General features: G+C 38.6%; 1 protein-coding gene across 1 annotated transcript in view; it reads right to left on the reverse strand.

Annotated features, from left to right (window-relative positions):
* LOC127375001 (gamma-aminobutyric acid receptor subunit alpha-2) overlaps positions 1 to 18,620 on the reverse strand; it is a 34,225-nt gene extending 15,605 nt beyond the window's left edge. Inside the window, exons 1-6 of the mRNA XM_051420756.1 lie at positions 18,149 to 18,620; positions 17,547 to 17,652; positions 14,760 to 14,875; positions 5,666 to 5,733; positions 2,051 to 2,271; positions 730 to 812 (exon numbers count right to left, since the gene is read on the reverse strand). Coding sequence (XP_051276716.1) covers positions 730 to 812; positions 2,051 to 2,271; positions 5,666 to 5,733; positions 14,760 to 14,875; positions 17,547 to 17,617 — 559 coding nt within the window. The 5' untranslated portion in view covers positions 17,618 to 17,652; positions 18,149 to 18,620. The remainder of the gene's footprint in view (positions 1 to 729; positions 813 to 2,050; positions 2,272 to 5,665; positions 5,734 to 14,759; positions 14,876 to 17,546; positions 17,653 to 18,148) is intronic.
* Positions 18,621 to 20,089: the final 1,469 nt, after the last annotated feature.

The following is a 20,089-nucleotide window of genomic DNA, read 5'->3' on the forward strand; positions in this document are numbered from 1 at the left end:
AAAAAAAAGAATACAGTAGAGAGAGAAAAATCTCTCAGTGGTTGAAGATGAAATTCATAAAACGCCAACAAGCAACTGATGCACAGTGACATTTGCCCTTTTCAATCAGTCACAGCATACACTGAATATGAAATTTGAAAGCTTGTCAGCTAACCTAAGAATGCCTGATCAAACAGAAAAACATTTTTTTCTCCCCTTTATATAAACTTATTGAAAGATTCTGCCAGTCATGCTATTCTACATATTATTGTATTGTGAGCAAAAGGCAAATGAGCAAAGAGATTAATGTGAAATATAAATGGGATATTTAATTTATGTGAGAGGTCAAGGCATTTCAGACATGACCCATCATGTACTGATGCTCTTAATAATCTCTTGTTTTTAAACCAATATCTTAAAAGCAGCTTAAAGCAAAAAACTTTCATCCAAATGTAAAGAAGCCATGGCAATAAAGTAGTGATTAAACAGATTTAAGTTAACAAAATAAAATATTTGGATGAGTCTTTTCCCACCATATTTCCCAGAGACATTTCCACTCAGTCCTTAATCTGTTAGTTCTGTATCTGTTTAATTGCTGCATATTTTGTATAACTCAGCCATGCATTCCAGCTTCACTCAGTTCTTAGGCTGCTCACTTGCCAAAGAACCAGTGACGAGAAAAAACTAAACAAAAGAAAAAGCATTTTACTTTAAGGTCCCTCAGGCGCTATCATCATCAGAGTTACTCACAGCTGCCAAATTTTAGTGGACAGGAATGAAAGTCCATGGGGAAATCCTCCAGATGCATTGGGCACTCTGCATGCACAGTTAACCTGCATCCAATTCACAGAAAATTAAGGAGACTTCGCAAATGCATGGAAAAAGTAAACAGCACAGATTAGGTACGGTCTCAAAAAAAAAAAAGGAAAACTAAAAGAGAAAAAAAAAACCTCATGCACTATTCAAGACGCTTCCCTTCTGTAATGCCTTGAAACAAAATCTTAACTGTAATCAGCAGAGCAAAGTAAACAAGGTACTGCAGAGACCAGCAGAAATCAAAACGTGTGTGTGTGTCTATATGGTGAGATTAGCTCTTTGATAAGAAACTGCATTGTATGCAACTGTACTATTATAAAACACTATTCAACCCCTGTGAAAAACAACTTGCAGTAATTTAACATGGAAATTGATTTTCTTGAAATGCATGTTGACAAAAGGATGCTAAGTTGCAAAAAATAGGATGCATGAAGAATACATTTGAACAAATGGGATTCTGTATCACAACTGGACCTGCTTCTATGAGACTATAAGTGTTCTGTTCAAGTCATTCCTCTTCAAGGAATAGTTCAACATTTTACTGTACAGGTTTTTTACTTTCTTGCGGAGAAGATCGATACCACTCTCATGTGTGTACGCTGAATATGAAGCTACAGCCAGAGGCTTGTTAGCTTAGTTTAGCACAAAAACAGGGTGAACATACAAAAACTAAAGTGTAAAAATGCCTAGCTGTTTTTTTTTTTACGGGGGGGGTGACAGGCTGCTGACAGTAGCTTCATATTTAACATAGAGACATGAATGTCAGTCGTCTCATCAAAGTCTCAGCAAGAAAGGAAAGTGCTGAACTATTCCTTTAAAGGTCCAGTGTGTAAGATTTACTGGCATGTAGCGGTGTAGTTGCAGACAGAAACTTGCTTTACCCTCCGCTTTGAAGTGCAAAGGAGAAACTATGGTAGCTGCGAAATGTATGAAAAACATGCAAAATGTAAAGACCCCTATCTAGAGCCAGTGTTTGGTTTGTTCCTTCTGGGGTACTGTAGAAACACTGCGGTTAAACATGGCACACTCCATGGGAGGTGACCCACAACGTCTGTGGATATAAAAGGCTCATTCTAAGGTAACAGAAAGGTAATGATTCCTATAATCAAGTGATTATACACTAATAAAAACATAGTTATTCATATTTTATTCAATTTTTTTGCCATAAGATCCTCCTAAATGTTACACACTGGACCTTGAAATCCATCTCAGCACATTAAACATAAATAGAACTTGCTTCTGGGACTTGAATTACCTCATTGTGTACAGCAGCGTCCCATCATCTTTGATCCTCAGCAGTTTATTAGGCATGGTCATGTTATGAGCCACAGACTTTTTCCCATTGTGGAAGAAGGTGTCCGGAGTCCAGATTTTACTTGCCATCAGGTTGTTGAGGGGCAAAATATTCATTGGTCCATGAAATTTCAACCTCTCATCCTTCCAGCTTTGCCTGAAGAAAACGTCTATGGTGTATTCCTGTGGGCAGAGGGGGTAAATGTGTGGATGAATTAAACTGTGTTATTGCTTTTATGTTTCATCTTATGTATAAACCTGTTGTGACATCTCTCATTGGTTTGTGGAGTACCGTTTTGAAGCCTTGAGTTTAGCACCCTGTTGGTTTTTCGGAGCCAGTAGCAGTGACATACTGCAATTTGAGTTGTGCTCAATGGCTGTGTTTGGTTTCAACACACACATTCTTGTATTACAGCTAAACAGTACACTAAAATATGTTCCTGGAATAATTTTAAGTGAGAAATAGGCAATACAGTGACAGAATCTTGATTTATAGTTGTTCAGCACTGCTTAGTTTGACAGTTTGATCTGAGTTTGGTGCTGTTTGGTGGACGGACTCACTGAGAATGACAAGGTAGGCTAAAGCATACCCTGCTTTATCATCTATTTTACTCTAAATGGGATCATAGTTTACAAAATGATCATGAAACTGTTTGGAAGAAGACTTGAATCTTGCAACTGAGAATATAAAACCTTTAGGAATCTGTTTACTGAGCTAATAACTCAAGCAAGAAGTAGGGTCATTTCTCCATAAGCCACAATACTATCTGACTTCTTTTTTGCAGCCTATGGAGCTGCCCCCTGCTGGCCATTAGAAAGAATGCAGGTGTAAAACACTTCCACATTGGCTTCACTTCACAGACCCAGAAGCTCTGTCCAGTAATTATATACAGTCAATGGTATCAACTTTCCACTATATTAAAATAACTCCCATTTCTGCTGAAAAAATGTAAAATAAAACATTTTCACTGCCCTGTTTTATCTGAGCCTACAAGCAGCAGTTCTTCACGACTGACTTCACCTGCCACTTTAAAACCTGGGCACTGTACGGCTTTCTCTAGTTGTCAAAGCTCCATCAAGGTGAGGCCGGTGCTCTCCGTGTTCCTCTCAGCTATCTGAGACGGTGTTTTCCTAAGCTGGCTCTGAGGCCAAGACAACCCCTTGACCTACAATCCCCTGTTGTCAAAAGAAACCACACATGAGGAAGGATTTAGGGCAGAAAGCTCTGCGCTGTTAAATGTGTGTACGTGTGAGAGTGCGTGTGCATGTTTGTGTGATTCACACACAGTAAGTAAGAGTGAGAGGATGATCAATTCCTCCAGAGTTTTTTTCTTGTCACAGTTAAAAGGCCTCTGACATTTAGATCTTGAGACACCGAAACTGTCCACTGACACCAAATCGCCTTCTTTTAGGGTACAGCAGCTCTTACAGTGAAAGGATAATTCTATGTTATTACAAATTTGGGATTTGTTTTTGTAGTTGTGACCATCATTATTATTGCTTACGATAGCATTTTATCCACTAAAGCAAATTAGAGAACAAGGCCGTACATATGAGCCGCCGTCAGATGATCACACAAATAACAAACAAGCCACAGCTTGTAGAGCTAATTACTATAAAACATTTTATTTGAAGTGAAAATGAATGCACCTAAAGCATCAGTAATAATCCCTAATTACACAAGTAAACAGAGTATTGTAGATCACAGATGAAGCAGGAATTATAGGTCTGTAACCTGTGACAGATGTTTGGATATGATCTTACCGCTGCCTCTTCGTTTCCTCTCGAAATAATTCTAGCTAACCTGAGCTCGACTTGGGGCCCTCGGGACAGGGTACCAGGTGGCCCGTCGACTACTTTCTAATTCAATGAAAACAAATTGATTCACACTGGGAATCCTTTTTTGTTTCTTTATGCCAATTAGTAAATGTTCAATAATGTCCCTCGGCTGTCAGTTGGGAAGTTGCAAGTTCACTAACGCCTGACCTGTGCAGTCCTGCTGTGACTGGATTTGCCTTTTTAAAAAATTAAACTACATATTTGTGACCTTTTCTTAAAGATTTATGTCTTCAGTATTAACAAATGGGCTTAAGGCTGACTGCCACAGACCGGGTAGGGAAGACCCAAATGACTGAGAGACAGACATTTATGTTTTTTTCATGCAGTTTACTGAACTGTACGTGATTCTTGCCTCTTCTGAGTTCTTTTTATTGATGCTGCAGTGTCCCAAAATCAGCGAACTGACTTCAGTATACTTTAATGAGTGAGTATAACGTTAATATTACCAATACAAATAATGGCTGTAGCTATTAATCTGTTAATCTAAGTTGTAATAAAATAGAAATATCCTTTAAGGCATTGTGTTACAACAAAAATTGTCTGGCTAACGCTCTTTTGAAGCTAGACATGGTATGTTTTTTGGTCGTACTAATTATTTTTATTTCATTCTCCAGCTCCGGCTGTCAGTAGACTTCCTATAAATCCTATAAAGCGGCGACCTCGGCAATCAGCTGAATTGCTCTACAGTATCTGAATAAATCAATCAGGTCAGAGGATAATATTTCAGACTGTGTAAGACTTGAACCTGAAATAAATCATGTATTTCCAGCTGTTGTGTCCTATTTTGCTATACCGTAATGTTAATTTTACTTTTTAATACATAATAATAATATCATTTTTCAAATCTGAACATACATTGAGAAGATTTTGCCCCATGGACTTTCTAATTCTGACATATTAGTAGCTTACTTCTATGGTTATAAGCTCTAATGGCAGTGGTGACCTCTGCCAGTGAAATTGAAGGAGATGATGTTTTCAGCCCTTTCAGATGTTTATCTGTCTGTCCATCTGTTTGCTTGCCACATATATATATATATATATAAATAGTAGACTTCAGGTTTTGATTTGGCTGAAATTTAGTGGACAGATCAGATGTGGGTGGTGATCTGGATTTGGGATTTCCACCATGCGATTTGTCTTTTATTTTTCAGTCTTAAACTGATTTATTATTCTGTGCCCGAGACCTGTTCCGCACAAGTGTTGGTTTATATTAAACTGAGTGCCTTCTAGTTTACATATCTTTCAGGGGCCACTGCATTGAACTCCAACATCATAACTGTTAAATCAATAGATCAATCACTTGGAAAATGGGTCTTCAACAATAGAAGGGACGCTGATGATATGATGTGAAGGTGGGCGCATGCTTCAGAATGATAAACAGGAAAGCCCAGGATAAACAAAGGAGTGACTAGAATAACAAGAGGACTTTAAATAATTTATAAGATGAAAATTGTCAGATGAATAGACATCGTGCTTTAGTGTGGAAAACTCGTCCCACTTCAGTATTGTGTTGTGCGTGCGGAGAGAGAGAGGGAGATGATGCAATTATGAAAGGAGGGAAAGCCGTAATGAAACTAAAAATAAAGCAAAAGAAGCTCCTTTTTTCTTTCTTTAGGTTTGTATGAACAAGGAAGTACAAGGCTTTCCTCTGCAGCGGTGTTGTTCTCTAAGTGTTTATTCAACAGCAAATGTGTGGGTGAATAAACACAATAAATAAATGTCAAATATCTGCTCTCACCATGTCTGTGTCTGAAACTGGTCCAAAGCTGGTGACGTAGATGTTTGTCTTCACCTCAGTTATCCTGTCTGGATAAGAGACAACAATTAGAGGCAGCAAAACACCCAAAGGGGTAAAAACAAAGTCAGGGGGCTTTCATTGTGAAGGAGTCTCAGGAAATGCAGTGTCACAGAGGTTAGCCCTTACAGAAGCTGTCATCACAAATGTGCCTACAAAACAAGACATGGTCATTTTCAGGATCGGTTTGAAACATTGCAGAGAGGAACAGAACAACAGTTTGTATTGAGGGAAGTAAAAAATGACTTTGAGCGAGTAGATTTTGGAGCCATTTGCCACTAAGCCCTGCTGTTACCGTCAACCGTGTGTGTGTGTGTGTGTGTGTGTGTGTGTGTGTGTGTGTGTGCGATAAATCAACTCTTAAGGATCATAACTTTTTTTTCTGCAAATTCAACAGACTTTAAAAATGTGCGTGTATACACCAATCAGCCATAACATTATGAGCACTGACTGGTGAAGTGAATAACACTGATTATCTGGTTATCATTGCTACTGTCAGTGGGTGGGATATATCAGGCAGCAAGTGAACATTTTGTCCTCAGAGTTGATGTGTTAGAAGCAGGAAAAATGGGCAGTGTGAGGATTTGAGCGACTTTGACAAGGGGCCAAATTGTGATGGCTAGACGACTGGGTCAGAGCATCTCCAAAACTGCAGCTCTTGTGGGATGTTCCCGGTCTGCAGAGGTCAGTACCTATCAAAAGTGGTCCAAGGAAGGAAAAGCTGTGAACTGGAGACAGGGTCATGGGCGGCCACGGCTTATTGATGCACTTGGGGAGCGAAGGCTGGCCTGTGTGGTCCGATCCAACAGACGAGCTACTGTAGCTCAAACTGCTGAAACAGTTGCTGGTTCTGATAGAAAGGTGTCAGAACACACAGTGCTTCACAGTTTGTAATGTATGGGGCACTCTATGACCACCAGGGAAGCCCACTTCATCATAATGTAATGGCTGATCGGTGTATCATGTCTAACAAAGTTGTACTCCTTCTAACAATACGTGAAGAATGTTCGGCAATCAGATGAATTGTCAGCCTATGACCTGTGCCATCCAGTTCATGGGCAACTCTTGTAAGATCAAATTTAGCGAGCCACGGCAACTTGTAAACTATGATTTTAAGCGTATAAAATTTGTCCTAAATGTTCAGACTGATGTGACAGATAGGAAGAGCAAAGCCTCACATGATTCCTATTCAAGTGATAATGCGCTACTGCATCAGCGCTGCTGCATCAGGTCCATTTGCTTTCTCTACACTCTGTCTCTTTCAATAATTACTGAAGCTCAATCTCTCATGCTCGGTAAATTCAAAAAGCTTTCACGTTTTACTCTACACTCGGTACTACACAGCGAACAGCATCTCACATACAGTCTGAAGAGATCATTACTCCTCAGTAAAGTGCTCTCATGCATGGCAAGGGGAAGCCGCCATTCACGTCCCTCTAACAAGACATATTATGAAAATGCTTTCTTATTTATAAGGTTATGTAAATCAAGAGGAAGTGGCAGGTTGCCAGGTAATAGTTGCAAGCCATTTAGTGAGACAAGATGGTGAGGTGCATTTATTTATGTAAACCAGGCCTTTGTATGTGAATCAGGCTGATTTACAATGATCAGGTTTTTGTTTTCAGAAACACTACCTCACTAAAAACTAAATGTTTGACATTAAACGCATTTCTTCTTGTAAAAAGATACAATATGGTGCATTTTATCATTGGGGAGTACTGTACTTCTTAGTGACTTGGCCTGTTCCGTTATATATATATATATATATATATCTCAAACTCCCAGGCCTCTGGTAGAGGACCCGAGCTTGAGGATGACACAGATAACACCCCAAGAGGGTGAGAGGGAAGTTTTTTTTTTTTTATCATAATATCAGACTTTATATACTGGATGCAAATGATCCCCAAAAAGGAGTATAAAATCTACGGCCTCGAGCCAAACGGTAACAACCATCCTTCATTGTGAAAACAGAAAAAAAAGAGGTACATTTAGACCACTAACACATATGAATTGTATTTTTTCATTCTGACACTATTTATAGTCTGTATAGTGAGTAGTGATTAAGTGAACGATTTCAGGCACAGCCAGTGGTTAATGCCATGAAATGTGAATCTTGCCAACACTGATGATATGAAAGTGATCTTTACATGCATGTATTCAGGCAATTGCACAGAGAAATAAGTTGCCTGTCTCTCTATTTATCCTGTGTTAGTATTTGATAGGAGTTTGGTTCTTTGTATAAAAAATCTTATTTAGGTTTTGTGCTGCACTTTGTGCTACCAAGAGCAAGTTTCTTCTTAGTTTATTGTGGATCTTTGTGAAGTTATTGGCCTATTTCATTATAAGAAATAATGTTTTCTTTAGATATTTTGTGGTTTCCAGAGCATTGCTTTACATTTGTTTTTGTATTTTTGATGTCATCCTTGTATATTTATGCTATTTTCTTTTTATTCTATTATGTTCACTCTTTAACAAAAAGTTATACCTGTGTAGGGATCCTGTCCATGTTGTAAGACAAGCACTGGTAGTGGACGTACTTTGAGCGTAGTTTGAGCGATGCGTTTGTCCCCGGGGATTACATTGCAGCCGTTTCAGATCTAACTCAGTGAATTAAGGGTTTAGTTCGACCAAAACAGAGTTGGTGATTGTTGTGGAAAGACTAACAAAGACAATTTTGGCGAGTTTTATTTTGTTTGAATGAAGTTTTATGAACTGGGAAGTAAAAGTAGTGTTTTTGTCTGGTGGGCAGTAGAGCATTTGTTCTGGTCTGACATGCTGGTGCTCTAGTGCGACATCTGGTCTGAAAGTTAATACAGTACCTTCAATGTTGTTGATCATATTTTGTTCTTGTTTGGAGTTTGTTTACTTTGCCCAGATAATTATGTGTACATTTTTGTGTTATAGGGAGTTCATTTGAATAGCAAATAAAAATACTTTTTTGGTGCCATGGAGTAAGGCTTGCAGTATAACATAACTCAACACATTCAATAAATCTACCACAATAATAAACAACAAACAGAAGGCTGTAGAAAACCACATGCACCACCAAATGACAGGCCATTTGCATTGAATGAGTGGAGCAAATTCGGAAGCCAAACCAATTTGAACAAATGATGCATCCTCACAGTAGCAAACCTAGAAAAGCACAGCCCTCAGGAAAAATACATGTTTACTATTTAAAAATATCCAGAGTGCATTTAATGCCCGAGGACGTTTGGACACTTATTTATAGGAATAAGGACAATACCTAAAGTTCATTTATTCAGAACAGTCATAACCATGTGCTTTTCATATAATGTGAATCATATGGTACAGATGGGCCTGCTGAACCATGTTTAATTGGTCAGACGAAAACCTGCCTGTGTTAGGGGACAGTACGTCCCGCTGTGAAACTATCAAAATGTCAACTTAACTCTTGCCAGTTTGGACGGCGATAAAGAGCATCAGCAAAAAATAAATGTTGGACAGCGGGTTGGGTCAGGAGGCACGAATGACATCAGTCCAGAGAGATGAAATTCTTATAAGCCGAGCCTGGTTTTACTACGATGATCAAACTGTCGGACGTTTTAATAGCTGCACTTAAATTAACAATCTGTATAACTGCCGCCTTCCTCTCCCTACTGCTGATTACTGCGACACAACAGTGATTAAAGAAAGTTCATTACAGCTTTTTGATTAAATGTCTTAAGAGCTGATGTCTTGTACTGTAGGTGAAATTTTGTGTTTAATGTTTCTGTGTGGTTAGCACTGCTGGCATTTTTAGCTCATTGAGCAGACACCGGGGTTCTTCTAGTTGCATGCAGCAGCGACAGCAGTCCCCCTGGAGCCAAGATCTTCATTTACAGAATCAACCAATCCAACCAGAATCCACCCGTAACGTGTCACAATATCACCCACAGTGCAAACAACACAAATATTCCATAATATCCACCTGATGAATATGTATTTTTAGCCAGAAATCTGATCAGATCACCACAGCGAATATGTGGAGCGTAACAAAACAGCGAGGTGTGTAATAATTACATCAAACTTAAGTGTAGTTTTAAAGCTGCATTAATCAGTTAACACACTGGTGCCCAAGCTGGGGGTCACCAAAGATTCATGGGGGGTCTTCTTGGTTTTAGGAGGTGTAAGAAAAATTTTTAAATGTGTATACAGTTGGCCTATATCTCAGCATTTTCCTAATTTCTGTGAAGAACGTGAGGTATATTCACAGAGCCTTCACTCTCTGCTAAACAGCCTCATCCTGCATTAGAAATGTTAAAACAACCAAAGGGCTAATAGAACAATGGCCAAGCATCAAGGAAGAATAAAACTTGAATTTGTCAAGAAAAGACACCTAAATTAAAAACGCATGAATAAATAATACAGACATAAAATTGCATGAAATGTTCCTGATGTAACAGGAAATAATCTGCTCAAGTTGCTCATTTGACACAAACTTCCTGCAGTTATTGTGTGTTCACTCTTATTTGTACAGTTTATCTGTTCTGCACTGTTATTGGTTTGAATATAATGTGAAATATCCATAAATTATACCACTTAATCAGATGTTGTCAATTTACTCAATCATACAAAAGAGGGTCACTATAAAGTGAGTGTGACTCGATGAGCTGGCGGTGTTAGAAACTCGTTGCCTGTTTACAGAACCAGTTGACACGAAGCAACATTAGCATCAGTTGGACTTGTGTTTCTGGTTTTTATGGATTTCACAGGGTTGAACCAAAACAATGAGCTGAGAGATGCTCAAACTCCCCAACTGAACAGCAGAGTTTAGTGATAATTATCTGTGGGTTTGTTACTACGAGCGACACCTATCACATCACACATAGACAGAGCCATATTTGACCCAATGTTCTTATAATATAGATATATAATAAATACTGGACTTAGTGCAGCTTTAAAGATTCCTTCTAACTTTTACTTCTTCTGTAAACAGATGCATGGATGGATATTTAATTTAAACATTTGTTTGACATTAAAAACATGCTTGGTGCTGCTATAAAGCCAGAACATAGCTCTGAGCATGAAGTGGTAGTTAGATGACAAATTTTTTTGGGTGGGAAACAAATTAGAAGCAGAAGTGTGAATATGAACAGAAGTGAACTGCCTCGCAGTCACACTAATGATGATGTGGGAGCAACTGTGTTTGCTGCATTCACTCTCTGCAGCCTGGCTTGATTTCAGTGTAAGTGACAGAAACCAATTGGTGCATTTTAAAAGAGCTTGGTATTGCTTCAACACTGTAGACAAGTAGGAAAAGAAATGCTGAATTAAACCTGCTAGGGTTGCAATTTAGTCCACACTAGTTACAATATAGGCTCTATATTAGATAAAATGAACGCAAGAGGCCTGTTTAGCCATCAAATGGCTTTGGTTATATTGTATTTTCTATAAATAACTTCAAGAGAAATGTGCAGCCTAAACCTACACAGTAATTCATTCATTGTTGAAACAATTACAGTTGTTTTGTTGTTGTTTTTTCTATCCCCTGAAACCTTCTAGTAGCCCCAAGGGGACCAGGGTTCATCTTGAAAAACCCCTGCCCTAGATTCATCTTTTCCATCTTTATCATTTGATTATCAAGTGGAGGATGTACTGTTTGAACTCACAGCTCTCGTTCACTACAGTAAGACACGGCAGAGTGTTCATCGGGATAGATTTAAATGTCACAACATGTAAACTGTAACTCAGTGTTCAGCCTCAGTATAGGATCGTATCATTTTGTGTACAATCTATGGCAACGGGCCTGTAACTGATTCTACTTTTAAATGTTTAATTGTAGTTTGAGATCTTGTTATTGCATTGCGTTATTTTGTCCACAGGCCGTGTCCCCAACTGCTGTTTTCTATTATTTGAATTATCATGTGGAGGAGGGACAACACCGCCACTGAGTGAAATGATTACATAGGAAATTACATTTTGTAATACCGGCTATAAATAAATTATTTAATATTTAAAGATTCATACAGAGAGAGATTACATACAGTAAATATATTAGCTACATCAGGATTCAGGCTCTTGTTTTGGTAGCACGCCATTCAGACCATGCAAACTGTCAAAGGGATTCACTCTGTATCCTTGAATAAACTATATGTACACGTGCAGCTTTTAGACACATTTTCAGCCTTTATAAATGTGTTACAAACCAGCGTCCAGTGAAGCATTAACATGTTTTTCCCACAGATGTGACACACTAAACCTAATGTGTCTACGATGTGGAAACCTCCATCTGATGCCATGTTCCTGTTTCTCCACTGAATTCTGCACCATGATGTTGCTTCTGTGTACGTTAATGGATACAGTTATGGTGCTACATCTTGAGTGTTGGGGTTTGGGCTCCCATTGGGGCCAAATCCTGAGAAAAATGCATGTGCTCATTGTACTGCAAGACACTTAAGATGAAAGCGCCTAATTTATGTTTGAATGTTTTATTCAAGTTTTTTATTTCAGATGGCTGATCTCTGTCTTTAACATGGCAGGGATCATATTAAAGACAGAGCTGTCTGTTGGTGGAGAATCATTAATTAAAGCTGCAGAAGGCAAAACCTTCCGCCTCTCTCTGCTGCTTCGTATCGCTCCTCTAAAGGCCCTGCCACCAAACCTAGAAGTTCGAATGCCAGCAGAAGGAGTCGGTTGCAATGCAAAACCTCTTGCCTTGTAGGGTTCGCCGAGACCCTCTTACCGCAACTCGTCCTCTCAAAGACGCCCCTACAGAAGCTCCGTGGACCCAAGACAGAGCATCCCAGGCTTCAGAGGCAGCTGCAATGCGAGTGAATGTGCTACCTGTTGAAAATAAAATAAATCAACAGAACGCCGGTCTAACACCGGGATGAGAGGATGGTCCAGACATCATTTTTGACTGCCTCAGAAACACTCTGCTTTGGCGGTGATGGGCAAGAAAAAGTGGAGAACTTGATTTCTCTGGGAGGGGGGCACCTTATTATAGGACTGTCACACCGACATCTAATAACACGGACAAGGAAATGCTCAGTTTTGTGCCAGTGAAAGCTGCACGACTAGTACACCAGGCAGGGACACACACCACTGACCCCCTTCAAAAGTTGTTTACTGTTTGTCATCATGCTCTTTTGCCACTAGTTGATCCAAGCGGCATCACAGTGACATTTTGGACTATAACTAGAATTGGAAATGCATCACAAGTTGTTGAATTTTGTGTTGAATTTTCTGCCATTGAATCAGAAACACCCTCTCTCTGAAATGATCTGTGATTGGCCGAAGTTTCCCATCACAGGATATATTGTCTAAAGTCTGAAAACAGAGCCAAGAGGATGTGCCTAAGTCTAGTTTTTTCTCAGACCACCACACAGAATTACAATATGCTGAAACGTTATTATGGAAAGATACCAAAAAAAAACAAACCCCAAGCTCTAATGTAATTTCTCGGTAAAAATCAATATATTTTTATTGATTCCATCCCATAAATCTCCAATGGACTACAACAATCTAAATCAGAAATGTACTCTCCGTTTATATATCTTAGGGATTAAGTATAGATTTTTGTGTATAAACCATATTTTATGGAAACAGGCTGTGACTCTTCTACACAGAAAGCAAGCAAACAGCACTATTACTGTATAGGTCCAGCTGTACAGGCTGAGTGCTGCCAAGCTAAAGGAGGTCTGTTCCCCATATGGCAGCTCCTGGGCTGGGCTGATGGCCCCAGGAATTTGAATTTCAAATGGCACCAAATCCTGAGGGAGGAGCTCAGCTTTGGGGTGAGGGGCCAGCTGGAAATGAGATGCCAAACATGGAGGATGAGATGGGAGAGGTGACGATGGAGAGGGAAGCACAGTAGCCATAGGAGGAGATGTGATTCTCCTCCACACACACAGACACAGAGACAGTGGGGAATAATGTTGAAGCCTGTAATGCTTCTGCAGCTTGAATTTATCAAACCTCTCAGAAGCTCCGGAAACTTAATATACTATATGTGATTATATTTGATTCTGAATATTTTATTTGTAAATCTTTTTTGTTTAACTTTCTAACATGTAAGATTAAACCTAATGTACAAATACTCAAGAAAAATTATACATATATATATATATATAAAGCTGTCAGATACACTGAGGGCTGGGGGTGGGAAAGGGGGTTTCAGGGAGAATATGCTTCATCTTTTAATGCAAATTTCCTTCAAAGTAGAAGATGAAATGCTTTGAAAAATCTCCTAGTTTTTCGAGCTTGAGCTATATTATAACATTGTCTTAACCATTTAGAGTGTGATGGAGGCTTGGTAGATTTCCATTGAATCAACAGTAATTATTCAGCCAATAATTACAGAAAGGCTAAAGCTTTCAAGCTGTGCACCTCAAAGTGCAAACTCTCCAAAACCTACTCTGAATACTGCAATTTCTGGGTCTGACCTGCGTACTGACATTACAAAATAAATCAACTTTGAATACCGCATTTTGCTCCTTTAGGATATAAATAATCCAAGAAGGAATACACCGCTGGATGAAATAACCAGTGAATGAAATATAACAATTGTTTAGCTACATTTTTCCAAACTTCCCACATGTTACTTTGATATCACTTCAACCACGACCCTACAGTCAAACTAGCATTACAACCATGCAGCAGAAACAAACTGATACTTAAACAAACCAAGTTAAAACCGCAGAGTAGTTATGACGGATTCAGCGGGGCATTTTCCAGAAAAACTCAAGCGAGAATATATCCCTCTGTGGGGTTAAATGTGGCCAGTTTGGCCGTTGTTACTTTCCAGGAAGTAGAGTGAGTGTTATATAACCTAAATGTTTTCTGCACAGAGTGTGTTTGTCAGTTTATTCTTGAGGGGATTGCTGCCAAAGCTTATCTGTACTACAAAAGCTGATGTTAAATGAAGTGTTCTCACTCCAAATGAGCCATCAACCGTTTAAAAAAAAGAGACGTACAGTTTCGTAACAAATGGAAACACAACTTTAAATGAGTAAGTAAGATAGTAAGATCTAAAAAGTGAAGATTTCAAACGATGAAGTTCTGTACATCCAGTAATAAAAGGTCATCGCCTTACCCCCAAGACCAGGCCGTAGACGGTTGTCATATCCATCCAGCAGGCTGTCCAGGATCCGTGTGAACAGGGTGATGTTGGTTTTAAAGGCATCAGACGTGGCATCGGCATTCACTGACCTAGTTGGCGGACACACGATGACATGATAACGGACACTTCAACTTTTGTTTGATTAAAGAGACCAGTGTGTAGGAGTTAATGGCATCTAGCGCCGCAGTTGCGGATTGAAACTCCCTCGCTTCACCCTCCTCTTTCCAAGTCTAGAGCCAGTGTTTGGTTTGTCTGTTCTGGGGCTACTGTAGAAACATGGCAGCTCATCCGTAGATAAAAACGTCTCATTCTAAGGCAACAAAAACACAATAATTGCTATATTCAGGTGATTATACACTAATGAAATTAATATTATATCCAATTTATGCCAATAGATCCTTCTAAACACACTGAACCTTTACATTTTTAATGTATTAAGACTCGTAACTCAGAGGCCTGATTTATGGGGGGAAAAAGGAGGTTGTTATTATGTGGCAGATTTCATACATACCCACACACAGACACACACATAGACATTGTTTCTCAGCCACATGGATGACCCAGTTCAAGGCAGAACATTTGTGAGCCATCTGATCTTGGAGCCAAAACACAACTGAATATGCAAATGTAATCAGAGCTAGAGATTCATGGTAAATAAATAAATTCTGATAAGGTCCTACATTAAAGCTCCACATAATCACCACTGTCGACAGCTCTGGTGTAACAGCCTCAGGTTATGGGCATATGTTACTATAAGCAGCAAAATAAAATGTATATACAATGTTAATAATGTATTTTCAGTTTGGAACATTTTCTTTTAATAACCACCAGAGACAGTGTTGGATTAATGTAGCCTACTTACTGGCGTTATAACCTAATAGAATATTTGATTTTTTATTTTCAAGTATGAGCTTCTATTTGTACTGCAACAGCATTTTACCACATTTAAATCATATTTTTAAGGCTCTGTTATTGAAGCATCAAAGCACATAGCAAATCACCATTAAACACAGCATTAGCATTTGCACGAGACCTTGGGTAGAAGATATGATAACTTACATTTTCACACTTATCCATAATTATAGATTATTAACAGCTGTTCAGTTTTTCCTATTGTTTCATGTTAACAAGATTTGTCCAACTAGCTAGTTTTTAAGGTTTGCTTTGTAGTTAGAATAGAAGAGTAGTTAAATAATGTAAGATTATGCATAACAATTACAGATATTGGTATATATTTTAATAAATGTTAATTATGCTGTGTTCATGTCGTATTATCTTACCTGCTCATCCAAGTGCCCCCCTCTTCATATTTATATTTATAATCTTGTTTATTTATCTTATTTCATGCTGTATTGTACAGACCTCGTCCTGGTTTTTGATAGCTACAATACAGTTACATCTAAAGAAAATTCAATTTTAACACCATTACAATAAAGCTAATTCACAAAATTCAACATAAGTAATAAGTTTGTATCTGGTTTTACGTGTTAGCTATTAAATTGTGCGGTTTTCCTGTTCTTCCTATTCTGCCAACATGGTTTAAAAAGCCAGTTTTCACAACAGACATTTATACTTATGCTCTCTACGCTGGTGCTAATAACATTAACACTGTCCCTGTTCTGTTCAGGTGTCCCAGTAAACCTGGACCCTGAGACTTAAGATGCTAAATGGAATTCAGCCACATTAAATTTTTACTTTTTTACACTTTTTGTTGTGTTTTTCCTGTGGTGACATGTCAAAATGTCGTCCGTGGAAAAAGGCCTATACAGCACTAGATGATGGGATGGACGATTTGGCCCAGACAAGTTTTCTGTACGTCAGTGGGGACATAACGGAGCCTCGAGGGGATTCAGTGGCCTTATTTGAATTGCCTCTCGTGCTTCTGACATTGACTGTTTCTTTCTTTTGTGAATTGTCCTCTAGTGTAAGCACTCGGATGACCTAAACTGTCACTCCCTATATCAAAAGACACCTTTACACCTGATGTGATAATGTGAGATGTCCTCTGATAAAACAGCCTCTAGGGGTGCCTGCTTCAAAAGAACTGAAGGTTAGACACACTTTCAGGCATTGCAGTTTATAGTAATTCAAGATGATTTTTATTTGTTTTTCAGATTTTTATTGTAAATGTCTATTTTATTATTACGGATCCTAACTTACTTGACTTTTTTCTTTTATTTTTATGGACCAAAACACCAAAGCGAATTCCCTTTACGTAAAAAAATCTATTTGGCAATAAAACCTGATTCTGATTTATTGATAGTTGTATTGTCCTTGGAAGAAAAGCCATTTGGTCACAAAATTGCATTTCAAGGTTGATACTGGCTATAGCTATTATCGTAAATTATAGAAAAAAGGCAATTAAAACAATAATTAATCCCTTGTTAAACAGTCATTTTAATTCTTCTTTTAATTGTTTATATCACAGATGTAATAGCAAATATCAAATAACCTTGAAACCAGGTCTCTATTAAAAATTGTACTTGCAATATGCATTTTCAACAAAGGCTCTATACCAGCTACATAATTACCCACATGCCCTCCGGGGTTATTTTTATGGTCAGACTGAGGATACTGAAGGCGGTAAACTGGCTCTGCTCCTGCGCATTGATCCCCACTGATAATGAATCCAGCATAATAAAAAAAAAAAAACTTGATAAATTGAGACCCCCAGTCCGTCCCCGGAGACACAATGAGTGATCCTCGGTCCTACAGCTCAGGGATCATCGCTTCAAGGCGTCTCCCATTCAAAGGACTCACCTGGTTTTCCAGAGAGCTGTGAGCGCCAGCAGGCAGATGAGAAGTAGAGAAGCGCTCTCTCTGCTCCACATGGCTGCTTCAACACCTACACACAGCAGGGCAGCCGCTGTAAATGAATGGAGGCTGAGTTTAACCGGCTTGACATGCCAGTGGATTCATATCTGACCTATAACAGTCATTACATCCATCACCCATTTCTGGGGGATTCCCTTTAACACGCAAAAAAAAAAAATAAGTAAAATAGACCAAGAAGAGGAGCAGAGACAGCAACTGACAGCAATTAGTATTCACGGACACAACCTACGCCTCCACTCACTGAACATTACTGTCCCCCCCTTCCAAAAAATAAATAAAAATTGGATCAATAACGATTTGAAGCGATTTCCCCCAATTTTTTATCGATAACATTTAATTCACCAATTGCAGAAAAATGATATGAGAGAAAAACGTGGAAGAGAGACCGCTGCTCCTCTCCCACGCTTTCTGCTCCTCACATAATAAATAATAATAAAATAAAACGTTTCCTTTGTGTCTGAGTGTGAAAAGGTGGGGAAGAAAAAATAAAAAAAATATATATAAATATTCATCCAAAACAGACTCACCTCAAGTGCAGAAAGTACCTGCTGCAGCTGGAATCGTCGAAGATGCAAGAAAGTTAAAGACAAATCACCGCTCTCTCCTGTTGTGATGAGACTGAATGAGTGCAAGTCTGTCATGAGAACAAAGCTGATAAATCATAGTCCCAGTCAGCAGCAGGAATGCACCCGGAATGCATTGGCTTTCATAGTGTCCCAAAATGAAATATATATGTGTGTGTGTGTGTGTGTGTGTGTGTGTGTGTGTGTGTGTGTGTGTGTATAACAATAAAAAGGAAATAAATGGAATAAAAGCTTCTTTTTTTTTTTTTAAATAATAAAATAATTTAAAAAAAACAAGCAGTTGTGGCAGCTGATCCCTGGCTTCCCTCTTCAACTACCCCCCCTCAGCTGATAAAAAAAAGCTCGATGTGAATCGTGATAAGCAAGAAGCACATCTCAGTCTCCCTCATCTCCACACAAAAAAACTACAAAGGCTGAGGAGGAGACACACACTGGGTCCTAAAGATAGCTTGGTATCCACTGAGCCTCCTTCAGCTGCGAGTCTGCAGCCGAGATCTTGGTATGTGAGGATGTTAATGACTGTTGTTTCCTCCCCCAGTCAATATACAGAGGGGTTATTGATTATGCAAAAGAAAAACAAAAACAGTGTGGCGTCGGTGCATTGTTGTGATGGAAGTGGCATGTTTTGGAAATGGAGTTAGATGGGTTCAACCATTTTGGGTGAGACAGATATGCTTTGACGTGTGTGTGTCAGTGCTCACATGAGGCTTGATTTTCTTTTAATTTTCAGGATGATGTACTAAAAAAAATATATATATATATATATATATTATTAAGTATTTAAATCTGGACCTGGATATTTACTGAGACTGAAATGCCTTTAACATTGCAATTAGACCATAGGACACTTAACACTCTCCACTGACATGCTGATTAATGACTTGGTTTAGTGGATGAGCAGCAAACTCTGGGATGCACCCTGATTGATTAAATAACTGATTAATTTAAATTAATTGCTTGGTGAACATGTTTTAATGTATATCTATGGTCACTAACTGTACCAACATCTGAAATGTAAAGAAATGACAGATATTGACGTCATGTATAGTAGCACAAAATCAGAAAATAACGGACTAAATATTTGATTTAATAAAAGGTTTTTCCTTGTTTGTGTGTGTCTGTGTGTGTGTGTGTGTGTGTGTGTGTGTGTGTGTGTGTGTGTGTGGAGTGAGTGACACACAGAAAGAAAGGATGGCCCTCTTGACACTTTGCTGTTGTTACGACTGCATTGTGGTAGAAATAGTCAACCCCTTTTAAACACTGTACTGTAGTTACAGTTTTTTGCAGCGTGACAGCTTATTATTCTGGATTGCCTCAAATCAGAAACTAAACAAATCAAAATACAAACCACGATTTAAAAAGTAAAAAGGATTCAACGGTACTGATTCTTTTTCTTTTGTGGAGCTTTCAGTACCACACTGTACACAGACGATGTAACTCCACCTAACATGTAACTGCTTTTAACAACAATGCTTCTAAATGCAACACTCGGAAGAAACCAGGTTGCAAATCATTGGTTGTTGGTCTGAAATAATGTGTATTTTTATTTGTATTTTCAATTAAATTGACCAAGAACCAGTGAAGAAAGGGGGAAAAAAATAGGTACAGAGATTGGATAATTACAGTCTTTATTACCCATAAGATATTCCTTTGGTGGCAAATGTCTGTGGTATTTAATTTCTCTGAATTACTGTAATAAAGAGCTCAACTTAACACTAGACATGTACAATATAGGAATTCTTGCAGAGAAAGTGGATAATTTGTCACTTTGAGAGTCTTTCAATTAGATTTTCCTGCTTTACAACTCAACGCAGTATCATCACACACAGCTCAGCTTGCTCTATATGCGATCAGGCAGAGCAGATAAACATAATATCAAGTATG

The sequence above is a fragment of the Dicentrarchus labrax genome, unplaced genomic scaffold (assembly GCF_905237075.1).
Source record: "Dicentrarchus labrax unplaced genomic scaffold, dlabrax2021, whole genome shotgun sequence".
NCBI lineage: Eukaryota > Metazoa > Chordata > Actinopteri > Moronidae > Dicentrarchus > Dicentrarchus labrax.